At 42.3% G+C, this 17813-nt stretch overlaps 1 protein-coding gene across 1 annotated transcript in view; it reads right to left on the bottom strand.

Annotated features, from left to right (window-relative positions):
* Nucleotides 1–17813, bottom strand: part of zmat4a (zinc finger, matrin-type 4a) — a gene marked incomplete at its 5' end in the record, with an annotated part of 106783 nt that overhangs the window by 74567 nt on the left and 14403 nt on the right. The window contains 1 exon segment of the mRNA XM_084361051.1: nt 13267–13368. Within this exon segment, the coding sequence (XP_084217177.1) occupies nt 13267–13368 (102 nt within the window).

Below are 17813 nucleotides of genomic sequence, written 5' to 3' on the forward strand. Positions count from 1 at the left end.
CTGATGTACACACTTAACGTCTGCTTGTAACTGTCTACCCATGACCATATTTCAAGAAGACAATGCACCGTCACATTCAGATGTAAAGAGTAAATATATTATGATTCTGTGGGCAATTCAAGCTCAGTGTCTCCTCACAGAGCCCGAGGACTTCTCACTCCGATGCTTTTCTTTTTGACGGATCATAACCTTATTTCTCGTTCCTGTTCCCCAGAGCTCAGAGGGCTTTTTTGTTCTTCAGTGGATTTTAAGATGATTTCTCATGAACGTTGGACTGATGAAAACAGTGTTTGAGCACCGCAATACAAAGTGCCGACTGCTTTCTTCTCATGCGCTGTATGACAAAACCCTGTCCTCTGCAAACCTCCAAAATAAATCCATCAAAGCCCATAATAATACATAATGACGCGTTAATGCTGTTTGAGAGGCGCGTTACTTGTACTTGCAAGCAGTGAGTTGTCTCTCTGGCAGTAAATGTACAGTAATAATGTGACAGGTAATAACTGCTGCAGCTTCCTCTGACCAAGAAAAGTCTTTCTATCGTTTCCCCAGATGCTGGAAAAGTAAAGAGGGTTAGCTCGAGCAAACATCCCCCCGTGCCTCCAGTGCAGTACACGGCACATTTTCGAAGTGTTAGGTAACGTTAGCTTAATTTACAGGATGCATCGTTAATTAGGCCGGCTTAAGCTGCATGTCATTACTACCTACGTGTTCAGTGTTTAGAGTTTTAGTTAGCAAATGAGACAAATGAAACATAACTCATTGGTTATTAATTTGTTATATTTTAATTATAATTAAGCAGTCATTATTCGTGATGCTCCTTGATTAAGTTCCAAACTGTCTTTCTCACATGACAGTCGGGGAAAAACGCAGCTAAACTTCAGAATATTAATAAGTTTATCTGAGATATTTGGGACTTTAAACTGGCAGCAGACACACTTTTTGCTTTAATGTGTCATTATGAAGCTAATGTTGATTGCACAGTGTAATAGCTACAGAACGACACCATCAGTGTTCAGATTGATTCCCTCGCTTTCACTCTGCTGTTCGGTCTCCTACCGGGCACGAAATCACCCGGGGAAAAAAGAAGGCAGCACAGCACCGTCCCCGTCTGCTTTCATATCTCCGCTGTAGATTAAATTAATGAATAAACTCTTGTTTTGTCCTGCGCTGTTGGTAGGAAAAAAAAGAAACAATCCAGCTGTCTTTGGGACAGACTGAGAAAGTTAAAGTTTATGTTTTAATGGAAACGTGTTTCTAAAAGCGAGTTCTGAGGTGGATATTCATGAAGGCTGTAACGATGTCCCAAAGCAGATGACGGAGACGATCTCAGCAGCTTATAGACTTTCTTAAAGACTCTGTGAGAAGAGCTTTTATCTCCAGACCCATTGATCCTTTCAAGTGAGGCATACAGTGCAGTTTGGGAAAAGACAATTAACGCACAGACCATTTATTTTACACTGTGCAGAGTCCCTCCTCACACTGACCGTCCCATACCTCATGTGCAAACACAGAGATGGTCATCTCAGTGGCACCATCGTCTCCTCCCATAGACTCCAGCACGCTCAATTTCACAGCCCTCTGCAGCTAAGCAGAACGATTTCAGCTCCTCTGCATTCTCTGTCTCTGCTCTCAGTTGTACTCCCCGTTAGTTTTGGTATTTTGAACATCAGATTTTAAATGTGCCCCAATTTCACACATTAGTTTTACATATTTTGAACATCTTGGTTTTATGATTCACTCGAGAGTCTCAGATTTAAATATAACAATATACAGACCTCCTTAAATGTAAATTCAACACTGTATGCTCTGAAAAGCACATGTGTGAAGTTCAGTAGATTAATACAGATAAAATAAGCTACTCCTCTATATTAATCTCTGGAGGGCTGCATGGAAAAAAATCCAGGAGTTCAGCTTTGACTCATTAAACTGTCAGCAGCTTTTACTCTAAAGGGTTGAGGAGGAGCGGGGAATAAAGCAAGTATCACTTTCTATACTGTGATTTCATTTTCTACATCCTACAACCCAAACCACCTACATATGTGCATATGCAATTGTTTTCTATTTAAAAAAATGTAAACACTGGCCCCGATCCTCATCAACAGCTCCATCAAAGCCTATAAAATATGTTAATGACTACAGTTTTTATCTCTAAAGGTTTTACGGCGCACTAACATCCTCTGTATTCATGCACCGCAGCCGTAATGCACAATAAACATCACAGCAACGCGACAAAACAATTTCCCCAACACCACTGAAGGCGAGGTTCACCATGTTTAAAAAAAATGCAGCCTGTTTTTTTTAATTCATACCTCTTAAGGCTGGAAGCACATGTGGTGACGAAGACTGGGGGGATGGGAGGAGGGGTGTTATATTGAAATTAAAATCCTGCCCGGGATTATGAGCTGAGTCATCCCGAAAGTGTGAAAGAATTCAATCTGAGTGTGAGTGGAATCTGCATCTCACGCTCTCTTAATTTGACACGCTTCGTCGGCTAATCGCCTCCCTGTCAGAAAGATTCGGGGCTGTTTCGAACTCGTTTAATCATCTTTCAAGAGCCGAGAGGACCGTTTCACCTACCTCGCTCCATCCCTCCCCCTCCATCCCTCTCTCTGCTCACCAGCACCGCTTTTTAAAAGGGCGGACTAACAACTGATCTCTCAGGACTATTTCCATTAATAACCCCTCCTTCGCTCCACTGTTTCCCAGTGAGACAGGCTCATAATTAAACTGTGTAAACGCTGTTGCATCAGAGTGAACTAAAAAAAAAAAAAAGAGGCTAAGCATCTCAGCGGTGCAGTTTTTGTGCTTACATGAGAGGCTTTGGGCCACTTTTTCTTTGTGCCAACATGTTTGTAAGCATTTTAATTACCTTCTTCCTGTGTGTGTTGTTAGCGCACAGAGCGAGGATGTGTTCTTGAGGAAGGTCGTGTTTGTCTTCTTCCCATTTTTAATTTAATGAGATGGACTTTAACAAAGGCGCAAAGTAGCTTTACAGTTGATTATGTGTTCCAGACGCGAGGCTCGTTGGAACGACACTTTTTCAGCCTCTTCAATTATCAGCAGGCGCCGTGATGATGATGATTCAGGCTCATTTCACTACTGTAGATTATTTTCTGTCAGCACTAGAAATTGCTAATATTTCCATCCCATTAACTCCGAAGCCTATGAAAATGACAGCGCGATGATCGATGGGTGCAGCGTGGACATCAGTCTTGCAGACGCAGACAACAGCATCTATAAACTCTCTGACCGCCCGGCTGAAACTATTAGGAGACCTCACTGGACTAATGATGCATGAGAAGTAATTAAGAAGGGATCATGGAAATTAGTTTCTTTCTTTATCTGACAAACACGTTCAACTCGTGACAGACTAAAGGGGCCAAGCAGGGCCGCGAAGAAACTACCAGCACTGCAAATTTGCTCTTCGGGAGGTATCAGTCTCCTGTGTGAGGAGACATTTATTAAAAACCCATTTCAATGCCCTGGATAATATATATGTCGGTGCATGTATACAGGCTCCATCAAACTGATGAGTCAGTCGCTGCATTTACAAATGTGTTTGCTGAGCGCGAGCGTAAATTGACATGTTCTTTGTGTGTGTGTGTTTAGAGTGATATAATCTGAACCAGAGGGCAGCCACTAGTACTCACACTGACTGAGCTCCCGCGCTTCACTAATCCTCTCCTCCCAAAAAAAATCAATATTTGCAAAGGTCAAACAGAGCAGGCATGGAAAATGCAGATTAGCTCGTCAATAGTTGACACTCTCCTACACCCACATGCTACGAGCCGGTGAGGAGCTGATGGAGCCGTGTGGGAGGTGGAACCGCTCAGGGTTTGTAAAATGTTATCTTGAAGGCAGTCAAAGGTCACCTTGGAGAAAAAAAGATAAAAACCTACCTACCCACCTACTTTATGTGTGAGTAGACGACCGGTACTGACAGGCTGCCTCAACTTGTCCATTCATTCATGGTTTCCACATTGTGCAGACTGAGTTTTTGCCTCTCGTGCGACCACGAGGTTGAGATCTGTTTTTTGTGTGAAATGTCTGAAGAACTACTGTTGGGCCGCAACTAACAATTATTTTCATTACGAATAATCTGCCAGTTATATTCACGATGATCATTTACGCTCTCGAATGGAAAACGAACGTGAAAAATGCTCATCAGAGCTCCCCAGAACCAAAAGTGACGTCTTCATGTTGCTTCTGTGATCCAATTTTTCTCATGAACCACCAAACTTAACTGTTAAAAATCAGGCAAATGCATCCAATGATTGTCTTTTACTATACAAAGTATTTTCATTGGTTGGCCACCTGTCGAATTCATACTCCAAACACATAGAGGGCAGCATATCACCAGAGTAACCGCTAATGGCTGCTAACTGTAGCCAACTTTAACTAGCAAGTTCACTTAGTGCAGCTGGCGGTCGTTAGTGACTCTGCCCTGACGAGGAGCTCGGAGCACCAGGGGAGTGCTGACGATGGACTATCATGTTACACAGTGGTTAGGGGCTAACTGGTTAGCATGCTAACTTCAATAGATATCTCTGCAACACAATACACAGACGTCTTTGTCATATTGTTAAAACTGTTATTTCTTTGCATTCTGTTAAGTGAAGTTAATTTTTTGAATGTTTTAAAACAACTTACATATTGCACATTTTTTAAATCAAAGAATAAAATAAGAAGGTGAAGCCTTGGCAGAGATGCTTCCATTATCAAACAGAAATCATAAAGTCAGATTATTGGTAAAAAATCTGTTTTCTCTCTCTGTAGGAGGGAAGTATGTGCTGAATTGCAACAGATGATAACACGGAGAATGAAAAGCACCTTTATAGTGCAAACGTGGTGCATAAAGGACATAAAGCAGTTTGCATGGGCAGAAGCAAACCTCATCTCTTTGGATGAATGTAACAACCTTTCTGCCTGCAGAGGCAGAAGCATAATACGAGGAAGAGAGAGTTTGGGGAACATTTTACTTCGAGCTTTGATATTTTCAGCAATCTTGACTGGATGCAAACTCAGGATTTTATATTAGATCAAAAAAATCAATATTCCAGCTCACACCAGGATACGACTGACACTGTTTTATTAACAGTTAAAAAGAAGAGTGAACTACGCGTTTTGCATGTAGCTTCAGGCTTTTATACATCTGGCACGAGGCTGTGTTTGTATTATCTTTGGTGCCTCGCAACTTTGAATCTACACCGGTTATCAGTTATGCATCCGATCCAGGCACAGAACTGAACTAAGTAAAGTTCCAAACGTTGGACTTTATTTTGTCTAATTCAATGTATTTTTTTTTTTAAAATCCTGCAATTTCCATTTTTACTTTGACCACAGCTCCTTTACCATTTAAATTTACCCTGGAGGCCCTTCGCACTCCAGTGAATTGTAAAGTCTTCAGCACCGCCCACCTACATTTAACTTGGCACATAATATTTTGTCTTTTTCAAAAGCTTCTCAGCTTCAGACTTGATTGTTCGCTCAAACGAAACATCAATCTGTATTTCTGCAATAACCAAATGTGGATGTATGATCCTTTTGTTCACTCGAGATGAAAGGATAAAATATGGCCATCATCTGATGTTAACAACATGATTTTCACGCATGTGATGCACTGCAGGCAAACATCTGCATCCAGCCTGAATGACACACAGAGGCTGATCATCACATACGACATGCATGTGTTCGACACTGGGGGAAAGTGAGGATGAGACATCCATGCAGACATCCTTGAGGGCAGATGAGCCAAGTCCAGTTAGTAGGTCTCCTCCACATATAGCTTCATCCATATTCAGCAGCCTGATCGGACCACTGCATGTGGGACTAAACCACCCAGGACAAGGATGACACAGTGGCTCACGTCATCATACTGCAAGACAGTAGAAAGTCATATTACAGGGTTTCTCCCACTTGACCCACATGTTTCGTCCCTTTTACTTCCACAGTTGTTGATCTGAGGGTTCATCGCAACAGCAACCACCCCGACCACAGCCTGTTCACCCTGCTGCCATCTGGCAACAAGATACAGAAGTATCCGCTGCTGTATCAGCAGACGACGGAGCAGCATCACTCCCTCGGCTGTGAGACTCTTCAATCCATCAACACTCACATTTCCTGTGATTATGTGACACGTCTTCATTCATACTAAGAAGCTGATTTAGGTTTTATACGTCCTGATATCACAAGACAACACATCAGCAAATAAAGCTAAAGAGACCATCTTGATTTTTATTACACTCTCAGAAGTTTAGTCTGTGTTACTGTAATCCAGTGGTGAACCCGAGTGAACGTTCTGCCCCTCAAACCTAAAAACCACAGCAGGGAGATAGTGTGAAGTATGTGGTGAGAGTCGTTATATGTGATGATGTGCTGTAAGGTCACACCGTGTATCTGTTGAACTCCTAAACCTCTGCTACCCATCTGAGAATTGCAGCACAAACAAAACAGCACATGAAGCGTTGATGGGCAAACTCATTTCACAATGCACCCGAGATAATGGAAACCAATTAGTGAAGACGTGAAGTGGACGAAGGGCACAGCGGTTAGAGACTCCACCATCTCCACCAGCTTAATACTGCTGTTAACGGTCACTGTGGCTGCTGCAGCTCTACAAGCCCGAGAAAATGATTACACTCTGTTTCTGAGGAGTTTATATAAGTATGGTGGCATTTTGCAATAAGCCTCTCTAGCATTGTCCCTAGACGTACTTAATGACATTATTCAGGGCTAAAGTGGCTGAATATACAATTCTGTAGATGGATAAAAGTGCACTAAAGACAGTCTGCTGTGGCATTTATAGTTCATGCAGCTAAAAATGTACAATTTCCGGTTCCGACTCTTTAAAATAAATCACCCTCACAGACCTGGACACTAATGCTGTATATCTCTTGTGGTGGCTGTTTCATAGTTTCAGTTTCAGAAATTAAGTTCTCTTGGTCTCCAGGTTGTCTGAATGGTGCACGTACACAGCAACCTGCTGCTTTTAACAGATACTCAGCAGCTAGAATGGCACTCAGTAGAGTGCATACCTCTGCCATGGCCCAACAATCCCCTTGAATTCAGTCGAGACTATTCAAATATCAAACTGTATCACTTCTAGTTTTAAACCACACATAACTGAAGCTAACAGATGTGAAACGGCTGTCCACAAGGACAACAAAATAATGCAGATGGACTCATAATCTTCATTTATTTGAATGTTTATATAAAAATCCAGTCACGCAGCTTTACTTGTGACACAGCTGGTGTCGGGACACAAACTGTAGCCAGTACCGAGGTGGTTTACGGAGTTTAAATGCTGTTAGACAGTCAATGCTTGCTCGTTTAGCCATGCAGCTAACGTGAGCGGTCCTACTGGCTGACTAATGTCAGGCTCCGGGTTGACAGGAGCCAAACAAAAACAAAAACACCTTGTATTCCCCGTCGTCGACAGCCGGCGGTCTCAGATGCTGCCATGTTAATCGCATGTATTCACTGGAGGTTCACGGTCAGCTACTTCGACATCTAGTCCCTCCCTACCTGACCATTTTTACAGGAAACACGTAAATATGTGCAAACAAACAACACTCTGCCTTCTGTTTTCATATTAAGTGGAGAAAGTGAGAAAAATTTCCTGGATCCACCCGGATTATCCTCGGATTATCTGGATTCACACCAAAAGTTAATGGGGTCTATTCTGGGCGACTGTATTGTTCAATAGGCTGCTATTTCCAAAAGAAAAGGCTCTGGCACACTAGCTGCTTCACCATGTTCGCTCTATTGTTAAAGAGCCAGAGATTCCCCTCAGGAGTTGGTAGCGACCAAGAAGGAATACTAATATTTGAGCATATTTCTGCACAACTAATGAAATATCATTCTGTGGGAAACACTGGAAGCAGCTCTGTCCTCCACTCACTTTGTTTCTCAACCTCATTTAAAAAAAGCTTTGAAATGGCACATCCTTTTCAAGTGTTATGATGTACTGTATGTGCCTTTGGAAGAAGGACTGCAGCCCCTGAAACATGACAACGCCCAAGCTACATACAGAGACACATGCCTGTAAGAGTATCAGTGAATTTACGTAGATGGTTTCGCCTTGAATAAGAGATGCAGGGTTGGCACTTGCTTTTAAAGCCGCGATATATTCCTCGTTCCTTGAATTAATTGCTCTACTAGCGCACATACATTACTACCCCCGCACCTCTCTTAATAACTACTCCCGCGGTCACTCCCCATCCTATTTTCTCTGTGAAGTAACAGGCAGTGATTTGAAAAAGGAGCTCTCCTGCAGCGCATGAAGCCGTGCAGCCTGTCAGGAGTAGCCGCAGCGCGCTGGATCCACCACACATGCAAAGAGACGGATGCATAAATTAACACGAGCCACTCGATGTCTTTGAACTGTGAACCAGAGACGGCTCTGATCCCCCTCTAAAAAAAGGAGCGCTGGCTTTGATGTGTTTTGAAAAGGAGGTTTAAAGATCAATTACATCTCCGGTCTGTACTGTCACCCGAGACACTGCTTTAACTTTGCAATTTCAAATTCGATTAAAAAAGGAATGTATGGAAATTCAAAAAGGGACGTCGACGAGATCAGAGATCATCGTATTAGTGCGAGTTAGATGATCAGTGTGTCAAGAATGTTTCAATTTTATGTGAAATTAATCTTGAAGCTTTATGAACTCCTCCATTTGATTTGAGAAATAAATACACAAAAAGTGTTTCTGCTCCACATGAACAAACGTCATCCAGCGAGCATGAGGATGTAACAAGCATGAGTTCTTCCCTCCATACAGGCTGGCATGTGCTCAACACTTGCTCGCTCCATGACCTTTTTGATTGGTACTTTGGTTTGATCACCGACAGTCAAAGACAAGTGGTTGCCAGAAAAAACCTCTTTCATGGAACCATCATGTCGGAGCAAACATCTTTGAAAGATGTTAAAGATCTTATTTACTGTATGTAATACAGGCTTTATATTCTGTTTATTACTAGACAAACAGACTATTTGATGTTGCATAAGCTGCTATCGCCTTGCAAAGGTTGGTGTTGAAGTGACCAATCAAAGGAGGGGGAGACATCAGCCAATGTCTTTTCCATCCCAACCAAAACTCCCAAAAACAGATTCAGGCTTTGAAGACAATCTGACATCGTGGCAAACCGTCACGAGATGCACACTGGGTCAGAGATGCACTTTTTCCCATAAGCTTAAATTGTAACAGAAGACTGTAAAATGCTGTTTAAACATTTGGAAGAGTCAGGAAGAGCTGCACCATTAAATCATTAAATCCCCTTTCAAGTTAGCAGACGGCTAAACAGGAAGTTAGCTGCTTGGCCTGAGGACGTCTCTGGCACACGAGCAATGTGAAAGCTACGGGGCACTTCCATAACTATGACGACAAAATCTGCATACAAAACAAAGACTGCTCTGTTGAATATCGAGACTGTGTCTTTGAGCAAAACATCTTTCATCAGCAATCATAATCATCATCATCATCATAATAAAAGTGTGGATTGTCCCTGACTTGCATCTCAATTCTCGAGTCGAGGGAGTCGACGTATTTGTTTGGAATAAATCAGAATAATGATCATGAGTGGTGACGGCCACCGTGACAAACACAGAGGAAACATTATAATATACTGCGGAGCACGAAGCCAAAAAAGTTTGACTTCCTGTGTTTAAAGTCAAATAACAATACTGTTCATCTTTCATGTTCACATGACTTATTCCCCTCAGGAGAGCTGGATGATTAACATCGAGTTGACTTCACCACACCTGGCCAATCGCTGCAAAACGGGTCACACTGTCTGTTTCAGAAATTACAAAATATATATGCAGCCCTCTCAAAACAGGCTGTTTCAGACACTGAGACAATCTGGCACTAACACTTCAACTGGAGCGCACTTTAATGTCTGTGCAGTATGATGTTTGCCTCTGTTTGGCGCGGTGGCCATCACCACTCACGGTCATTATCCTGATTTATTCCAAACAAATATGTGTATATTTTTTTTATGGAGGATGTTGCGGTGCTGTGCTGGATCCCCAGATTACACATTGAGATGCAAGTCAGGGACAATTTATATTTTTATTATGACTGTGCACAAACCACTGATGTCTTTCAGCCCAGGCATCACTTCTGATAATCACTGAAACGAAGACATTTTGCTCAAAGAGACCATTTATATCCCAACATTCAACAAAGCGTTCTGATTTTGTTGTTAAAGACCAAATCTACAAACACAGTACAAAAGAAATAAATATAGACAAATCTATGCAAACAGAAGTGAAACATCTCATCTTCTTAAGTGCAAAACGACCTTCTGCATCTAAGAAAGAGGAAAGTTTTGTACAGTCTTTATTTCCCATCTCTTTTTTTTGTTCTTACTGCCGTCACTGTGACCCAAACACGTCACGATGCATTAGACCCGAACTGTGCTAAAAGAGAATTCAAATATGCCCTCATCTCCAGGAGGCAACAGGCCAAGTGCCGCATTCAGCATCCACCACACAATAACAAAATGAATATTTGATTTGCATCGGTACAGCCACTTCCTGTCTCCTGCAACGCCCTGAAGAACAAAGCAGTTCTCCTGTTTCCCATGGACAGTTAGGACTACTTTAAATAGCACTCCGCAGCACCGCGGCGAGCACAGCGCCTGCAGGAAACACAGTTTGACTTGTTCAGAGATGGAGGAGAAAAGTTGACTCAAAGAAAAAAAGCACTGCAAACTTTGAACAAAGTGACGATGTCAAATCAAATTAAAGAAAATGTATTTCTCTTAGATGAGATTTTTTTTTGTCTTTCAGCAGCCACCTGGTCTTTATTTGGGCCGACGATAGAAAATCAATAAAGACGCCAAACTGACTCAAGGTCTCAAACTATTTCTTAAGAGAACCACAACTGGCCAACCTTTTATTAAAACGTAAGCGTTGAGTGTTCATATGAGTCATTTCAGCTCCTGTTACTGCAGACGTCCAACAGCAGCAGGCTTTTGCTGCCGGACTGGTCGTATAATTCAAAGTGACAGTGGGTGAGAGGCAGCGTCTGCAGAGGGGGGAAAGGTCCACCACCTGACAACACTCAGGCAGGAGGAAGGAAACTGACTGGCAGCTTTTCGTCACGCTGTCCTTGAGGTGCCTGATCGGGGCGGCTCGTATGGGTGTCACGGTGCACAGAAGTCACGGTGCGCTACGTCGCCTCGGATTTGGCGTCACGGTTTGGTACGAGTTCAGTACGACGTGAAAACGGCAACAAATAATCCCAAATCCATGAGTTTCCGTTTCATTTATTTTCAACAGACAGTAGTGGAAGTTGGTTTGTTCCACCTGGTTCCACTTGACATCGTCGGTACAGTCTGTAGTGCATTAAAGCAGTAAACTGTGAAGTCATATTTTGATGCTAGGGTGATAAATATGGGTCTAACGCCTGCCTTTAAATGTAGAGGCTGCTTTAAAACAGCGGGGGTGGGTTGTTGGACTTAACAGATCTTGGCTATGTTGTCAAACAGGGGCCAGAATCATGGAGTAACCCCAGATATGATGCGATTCCTTCCAGAAGGACTATTTACTGTGTACAGACTTAATTCAGTCCGAAACACGTCAAGGAACTGACGGTTCACATCAGATGATTATACAGTTTGAGTTGTTGGAAGGAGCTCTGAGAGAATCCACGCAGCTGTGAGGATTCTGCTCGGAGGACTAACTTCCCACAGACGCATGCATGGACATAACATCCAGATCATAAATGCCAAGCACATAAACTGAAGAGGAGGCTGTGGTGGCGGAGCGAGCCGCGGCAGCAGACATTAGTGTAGTAGTGAGTAATAGTGAAGTTTTAACGGCTGCATGATTGGACACTAACAGCCAGCTGGTAGCCAAACAGCTCATGAGTGAGCCAGTGTTGTCCTGCAGGCAACATAATCTGGAGAGTAGGGGTGTGAATCTTTGGCTATTTCACGATTTGATTTTAATTCAAAGTCGACAGCAATTGAATGAATAGAAAAAGGGGCACTATGTTCAGTATTTTCCAGTTTACAGTGAGCTAAACAATTAATTGGGGTCCTTAATCTGCTGAAATACAAAATGAGACACAACTGGAAATGAATACATTAAAAAATCTGCAGCAGTTAACAGCAATAAAAAAATAAATGAATTTGAAGGCATACATGCGTGTACAGTATGTGGATAACAAAATGTGCTCTGCTGTTATAAGAAACATGGAAAATCAATCTTTGACATTTGGGCAAATTCAGAGACATCGATTCTGAATTGTGGGAGATAAGATTCCTATCGATTCCTGTTATTTATTTTTATTTATCTATTTATTTATTTTACCCAGCCCTACTGGAGAGAATCGCCATTTTAAGAATAAACTCCTTCCTTGCCTTCCTTCCTGTGAGCTTCATGGAGGGAAACAATAATAAGTAGCTCATAGGGCACACACACAGCTACAAACAAGAAGTAATGAACCAAAGAACATTAATAAACTCAGCAAATGTTTGACACTTAATCAATTGTGAAAATAAATGCCAATAAATTTTCCAGTATCTTACTCAAGGATATGTTGACAGGAGGAGCTGGAGATCTCTCCACCAACCCCGTGAGCTTCCACCCCGTGACTGCTGAATTTAATATTGGCCCAACACTGGACGCTACAACAGCGAGAGCCAGCGCAGCCAATTATCATGAAGAATGGCCACATAACACACACATAATGTGGCATAATGCTTTCAGTGTTTGGACTTGATTGTTCTTACATGACTGATCGCAGTGCTTATTATTGCTTTTAGCTGCTCACACTGCTGGATTAGCTGCCGTGTTTGCACTTCCACATATTGCAACACAAGCCGGGTGATCTAAGAGCGTAGTGCCGCACGATGTGAAATAAAGTGTAGCTTCTCAGTGACGGCTTTGCTTGTTTACTGTAATTATACTAATGAGTCACAAGAATATGGCAATTATCTAGTAGTGTTAAAAAGCGGCGCACAGCACCTTTAACATCCGTGTGTTAGACAGGATGCATTCACAACACTTAAGTAACCAAAGTTCAGTTTCTACTGCTGTTGTTCCTTCATTGCTGTAGTTTCCTGCTGAGCTTTAATGAAGAGACAACTGGGTAAACGCAGGTGTGTTGTGTGTGTTATTGACATCGTATGTCAGCTGCAGGGCTCAGGTGTATAGATCAGCCAAGTGTCTCTAGAGGCAGAGCCGAAACAGACCCTTAGCCTTTCATTAACACTAAAAGAGTGTAGTGTGAGGTAATGTGGGGGGGGTGTCTCCACCTCATAATGGGCGACCCTCTGGGACTCGGAGATGAGCTGAGCGCTGCACACTTTGCAGTAGCTGTCTGTGAAAAGCCCTTGGTCCACCTCTGTTGACTTCATCTGCAGAAAAAGACAGACACACACATGGTTACTGAAACAGGATGCACTTTGTGGAAATGCCAGAAATGTTTTATTCTAGACAGAATGTGTCAGACAGATCTGGCACACCCAACAAAATATTAAAAAATATGGATTCCTCATCATTCCTTACACTATTGAAATGAACTGGGGGAAAAAACAGACTGATAAAGAGACTTCATGTCACGTGCAGGGTTGCCATGGTGCACACGCTGCTTTTGGGATATTCAATTGACGAGTCAGAGACAGATCATTACGGCACAGAGGTCAAAACAAAGCTCTCTGGAGAGAGAAACCGACAACAGCAGTCAGAAAAGAGGAAAACTCAGCTGACGTTGGGGGGATGCTCCTCCACCCTCCAGCTCCTCTGACCCAGAACCAACCGGGTAGGTTTCTGGTTTTGTTGGTCCGGTGTACGAGCTTCAACCAGTTTAATTTCTGTTAAAACATATTCTAAGAGCGCCTCCTGCATCTGTTTCAAATTAAAGGCCCTCGAGCATTTCAGTGGACAAAAATCACAATATTTGGACAAAATATTCAATATTTGAATGTTTTAAAGTTTAGAAAAAGAAAAGCTAAGTTGGATTGTTGTGAGAAATAAAAACCTGATGTGTCACAGTTGCCCTGATGGACTGTGTTGCTGAGATGTAAGATCTTCTGGTACTGTGGTGAATCACTGACCTACAAAGTGAGGTAAACTCTGTTATCTGAAAGTCTGAAACACACCGGACCTCGTTTACCGCACTAAAAAAGTGCTGAACAGAAATTAGCATAAAAGTCATGTCCAAAAGATTCACTATTTATTTATTTAGGAAAGAAAGTCTCAGATTTTCGTTGTCACTGTCACGCAGCCTTTGCTTTGTAGGTCTGTAGGGTGCTGAGACAAACCAACCAAGATGTAACAGAGCAAGTAAACAATAATCTCATCTCATACTTTCATCAGTGTTAATCAATATTTCATCACCTCAAGCATTTGAGTTAGTGACAGACGCTGAGCAGCTTTTGCAAGCAATGAGTCAGAAAAACCATTTAATGTCAAACCTCCCACTAAAACTTAAGCCACACAGCCAGAATTAAATTTGATGATGATGATAAATAAATAAGGACAAAAGATCACGCTGACAGTTTTCCCTGGAAATTTAATTTAAACATGGCTGAACTCCTGTTGGAGGAAAAGGGGGACAGAGGCGGCAGCGAAAAAAGCTTTTTATTTCCTCTGACACAGCTGAGCCATCTCTGCTTTCTATTACTAATTCAGCCCGCCTTCCATTAGAGGCTCACATTTCATATTTGGAAGCAGTCAGGCTCAACTCATCCTCATTTACATCGGCACGTCTTCATTAGGAGCAGCAGGACAGATGATTACTGAGGTCATGTGGGTATCGCGGCAGATTCTCCCGACTTGTTTGTATTTTCTTCTTCGCTGAGAATGTGAGGCGAGAGAGAACTTTAAGAGCTGATGCTAAAGTGTTTAGGTTTGTTCTGTTTTGCATACAAATGATGCTCTCAGATGTTTTTTCCAGATGAAATGCCGCTTTCAAATATTCACCAACACATAGCCGGCAGTTGAGGCATCGCAGAGAAGGAGGAAAAAACTGCAGGATGCTTTAATAATTCTCTATAAATACCAACCAGTCTGCAGTGACATCTGAGTTTAGATTCTGTCCCACAGCAGAACTCATTTCTAAAGCTTTCTTAAGACTCCTGTTTATGGATACATCAACATATTTTCAACATTAAGATCATAAGATATCTTAAGTATATTGGATGCTATGAGCTGTAATGTGCACTGTATATTTCCCTCACTGTCTCCTGATGGTGTTTAAATAAATGATGTTCAGATTTCTTCTGTGGGTTGCAAACAATTCCAACATGTTGTTTTTCTGCCTGGAGCTACAGGTAAGGTGAATAATACATATGAGAAGTTTAAGTTTAAAAGTTACTTTTTAAAGTTTTCTGACCACAGAAGGCTTCAACTCACAGCTTGGTTGTAAGGCTGCTCCCGGCTAATGTCCGATCACAGGAAAAGGAAATGGACAAAATGGGACTCACGCTGGCAAAACTATTGAAACCAGACACTGTTGTGTCCACAGAGACCTGTCCACCACAACATCTCGGATCAAGCTGTTGCACTCGACGGGCGGACCGTGTTCAGAGCCAACAGAGCGGAGGACTACAGCTGAACGAAGAGATGTGGACTGTGTTTGTAACATCGATGCTTGGTGCTCAATCACAGTTAAAGATGATGGACGGTGTTCCCCAGATGTTGAACTTTTGATATGAAGATGCCGACACGGTAATAAATGACCTTGTACCTTGCATTTCAGTGATCCATGAGCACAGTTATGGTTTAAGTAACATATTGTGTTTCCTCTACATTCAATCAGGAGTGGATTGATTAATTGTTTGGGTCATTTCTCAGGCAAAAATGTTAAATCCTTGCTGGTTCCAGCTTCTTAAAAGTGAGGATTTGCTGCTTTTCGTTGTGATTTCTGGTAGTAGATGAAGACTTTGGGTTTGAACTGAAAACTTCACTTTGGGCTCTGGGAAATTGTAACGTGAGGTTCCAGCTGCACAGTTACAGTTACTGCATTCACATATGTGACTAGTTGAACTGTTGTTGCTTTTCGTCGTGCTAAAGTCTTATTTTATTCATTTTGTTGATGCTAAACTTCAGAAGAAAACATGTTAAGGTGAAATGCTGTTGTGACAAATGAAAACAGGAGGTGTTGCAGTTGCCCTGATGGACTGTAGTGCCGCTGTCATCATGTTCCTCTTGAGTCTCACGTGACATATAGTGGTGAAATTCGATATTATTTTAATACATTTTATAGACTCAACAAGAAAGTCGTCGTTAGTTGCAGCCCTTCTTTTGTGTGATAGCTTCACATTATCATGTCCCCACCTTTCGAGGACATGACATGACCTAAACGGTGACTAAAAGCAGAATGCAATCTGCCTCTGAGCTGCTGCCACACTGCTCTCTGGTCACCAGCAGCCCAGAGGCCACGACCAGACCGACACGACAAGGATAAAACATGTCAAGGGCCGATGTGTCTGCAGCCAAATGGCTATGAAAGAAGAGACATATAAATAAATCAGCAAAGCCACTCCGGTCTTCAGACTTGTAATATGTCGAGAGCAGTGCGGTTTCCTGTTCAGATTCTACAGGACAAACAACATAAATGAGCGGCTTTCAGAGCCTCTATCAGCTTGTGCCAGTGTTGGGCCCGCTGCCTGTTTTTAGCAGGGGGGGCACAGATGCTGCAAATGAATGATTAATCACCCTAAATTCTGTTAAAAAACAGAAGCATCAGCGGCAACATCAGCAGCCGCACGAGGAACTGCAGCAGCAGCAGCAGCAGCCTGGGAACAAAAACAACTCTCATCTGAGATGTTATTTTCAGCAGCTAGAAGAGGGCTTTACTTCTCCTTGTTTCATTGTCAAGTTTGCATTTTCACCTCAGTGTGATAACAAAATGTCCCGACCCAGCAATGTGGAATAAACCGATAAAGGAATGAACAGTTTGTGTGTCTATTTCCACAGTATGTCTCAATAGTGCATCATTGTGCTGAGGACCCAGAAACACTTAGCTGGATCCATTGTCGGGATGTGACCTCTGACCCTAACTTTTGTCTGCATGTAAATTCAGTAATCATGGGAGTTTATTTTGCTGTCACCACTGAGTGCACAGCTCTGGAAGAATTACTACAGCTTATTAATTATAATCTATATAATGATTTTCATCAGTCCTGATGACACTGTATTTTCCAAAATAACTGCTACAAATGTCTGACGGGGCACGAAACTTACGGATACAATAAGTCCGGGCTTTTATCTTCCTCGCCTCCTCCAAAAGAAACTAGCAAGGGATGTTGGTTTCTATTTTTCACTCACGTTAGTTCCCACAGTGATGGCAACACATCACACAGACAACAGGCAGCTAAGTGAAGGACGACTGACTGCTGAGCTCGCACAGCTGATCTGTTTTTAAATCAGTACTGTGTTGTAGGTGTGACAGCGACTAACGAGAAAACATGCAGCACACACAGACGAGGTAATTACAGCACGAGGAGTGGATGCAGTTTAGTAATTATTTGACTTGTTTGCCATATCGGAATCAATCAGGAACAAATTTGAACTCAGATTTAATTTGTTCAAATAAATCAGAACTCAGCCCGTTCAGTCTGCAGAACTCACGTTGTTCTGTTCAGTTACAGTGATCAGCTGCTTCACTTGAGTGACAAACAATCTCCAAACCTATCGGCTATTGTTTGACGCCAATTTAGCCTCTGGGAGCAATGGCCAATGTTTCAGGGCTTCCAGTGCACGTGGCGAATATCCAGATCACAGATATTTGGATTCATTATTTATTTATTTATTTATTAGCAAAGTTAAACACGGGAGTGGAGTTGGAGTTGAGGGA

This window comes from Pagrus pagrus (genome assembly GCF_965226575.1).
Source record: "Pagrus pagrus genome assembly, chromosome: 8".
NCBI classification, from domain to species: domain Eukaryota; kingdom Metazoa; phylum Chordata; class Actinopteri; order Spariformes; family Sparidae; genus Pagrus; species Pagrus pagrus.